A 1,856-nucleotide genomic window follows, 5' to 3' on the forward strand; every position below is an offset into this window, starting at 1 on the left:
GGGAGGGGGAGGGGGGGGTGCGAGAAACGTGGTACCTTCAAATTAAATTGCATTCAACTTCAATCATGCCTGGACAAACATTCACGAGATGCGAACTTTTCCGCATATTTGCCAACTTTGGTAAATCCTCCTTTGGTAAATCCTCCCTCCTGTGCCAGACGATACACCGTTTCCGACTACTCGTTGCATAAAAAGTTTCCCTGAAAATTCCCAATCACCCATTTCTCATGCCGGCAATTGAAACGATCACGTGATCACGAACGAGGTAATTCCATTAGACGAAAGTATTAATTATTAATTACGAACCTCGAGTTTGATCTTGGCTAAAAAGTGTGGATGAGTGGAGCTCATGAGGCTGTTAAGGTGTGTGAGTGGCGTCGGCACGGGTGTACTATCTGCCGAGGAGCGATTGGTGCCTTGTAGTGGCTGCTGTGGCAGTTCCTCCCCGCTCTCCTCATCCTGGCGATCGGGATCCGAGAGGTCCTCCTCCTGATGCGACTGCAAATGGAAAAAAAAAACGGAGCTTAATCGCTTTGTTTGTATAAAGCAGATTGTTAGATGATCTTTATTTAGCTTATAGAGTTTTATTAATTTGGTCTAATTAATTACTTTGATGATTGTCAATTGTTGGTAATTTACATGATTTCATCTTGAAGTCGTGTCAATTCGTACCAACGAAATATTCTTATAACTTTTGCCGATTATCAGAGCCGATATTGTTTTATCTAATTTTTACCGTCTCAGTAAAGCCGGAGGTGCTGTATGCACGCACGCACGCACGCACGGGCACGCGCACCGCAACATATGACGGACATAGAGAAAGTGAACAGAAATTCAATTCAAGCTTGTTTTACGTTTAATAAAGTTAGGCCATTGAAACGTGATTTTCAGGCGTTGGCTCCGAATTCCAAACTTTCGACAACAGACTTCGATCATCGCTCGTTCCGCGAGACGAACAACGAGGGAAGCAAAACTTAACAGAGAAGGATTTTGTAAAGTCTGCGGGCATTTCAGTCATGAACACGTTTTGGTCAGTTACGCTTCAATAGACACAGTAAGAAAATAATCGATACAAAAAAAAAAACAAAAAAAACATAATCGCATCGTTTATATATCTCCTGTAAAAAAATAAAAGTTGTTCGAGCCACATAATTAATAACTTCATCGGCTCTAGTATGACCGATAGATAATTCAAATAAAATAAATACCTCGGGATCGAAAATTCTTGGCCACAATATTACTTTACATCAGCCTTCAAGTACAAACTATATCTTCCCAATGCTAATGACATCCGAGAGAGAGAGAGAGAGAGAGAGAGAGAGAGAGAGAGAGCAAGTGAGCAATTACGCTCTTTATCGGCGTCTCCGATCTTAAAAGGAACAAAAAAAAAGAAGGAGACTGCAATGAAATTAAGATTCTGAGTGCCAATGTAAGAAGAGCCAAGTAAAGGAATTAGGACTATCGAACGTATAAAAATAGCACCATCTTACCCCCATTTCGTTTAATTACAGCCAGAGTCTGGCATTCGTGCAATCGCGCTAATCAGGACAAATTCATAAAGGTGAATGACAGCGACCCATAGTTGCGCATCAAACGGCATCGTACTGATCGTTCGATTACCAATGTCAATCCAACCGCTATCGAACGTTAATTAGATAAATGAAACGCCAGACTGGATTGCCCAACGACACCCCCATTCAATCAAATTGCTAATTTTGCTTTTGCTCGCGGTAAGTCACGCGATTACCAAACTCACGCCTCCGACAACGATCGCCAGCCGTATTTTTTTGCACTCTCGAGATAGGCGCTCCTACCTGCACACCTCCCCCCCCCCTCCCCCCTACACGCCCCCATCT

The 1,856-nt window shown here is 42.7% G+C and overlaps 1 protein-coding gene across 1 annotated transcript in view; it reads right to left on the minus strand.

Annotated features, from left to right (window-relative positions):
* The window catches only part of LOC105359207 (protein dead ringer-like), a 98,419-nt gene that overhangs the window by 986 nt on the left and 95,577 nt on the right, over window positions 1-1,856 (minus strand). Inside the window, exon 2 of the mRNA XM_011495728.1 lies at window positions 307-498. Coding sequence (XP_011494030.1) covers window positions 307-498 — 192 coding nt within the window. The remainder of the gene's footprint in view (window positions 1-306; window positions 499-1,856) is intronic.

Source organism: Ceratosolen solmsi, unplaced genomic scaffold (assembly GCF_000503995.2).
Source record: "Ceratosolen solmsi marchali unplaced genomic scaffold, CerSol_1.0 scaffold11, whole genome shotgun sequence".
In the NCBI taxonomy this organism is placed as follows: domain Eukaryota; kingdom Metazoa; phylum Arthropoda; class Insecta; order Hymenoptera; family Agaonidae; genus Ceratosolen; species Ceratosolen solmsi.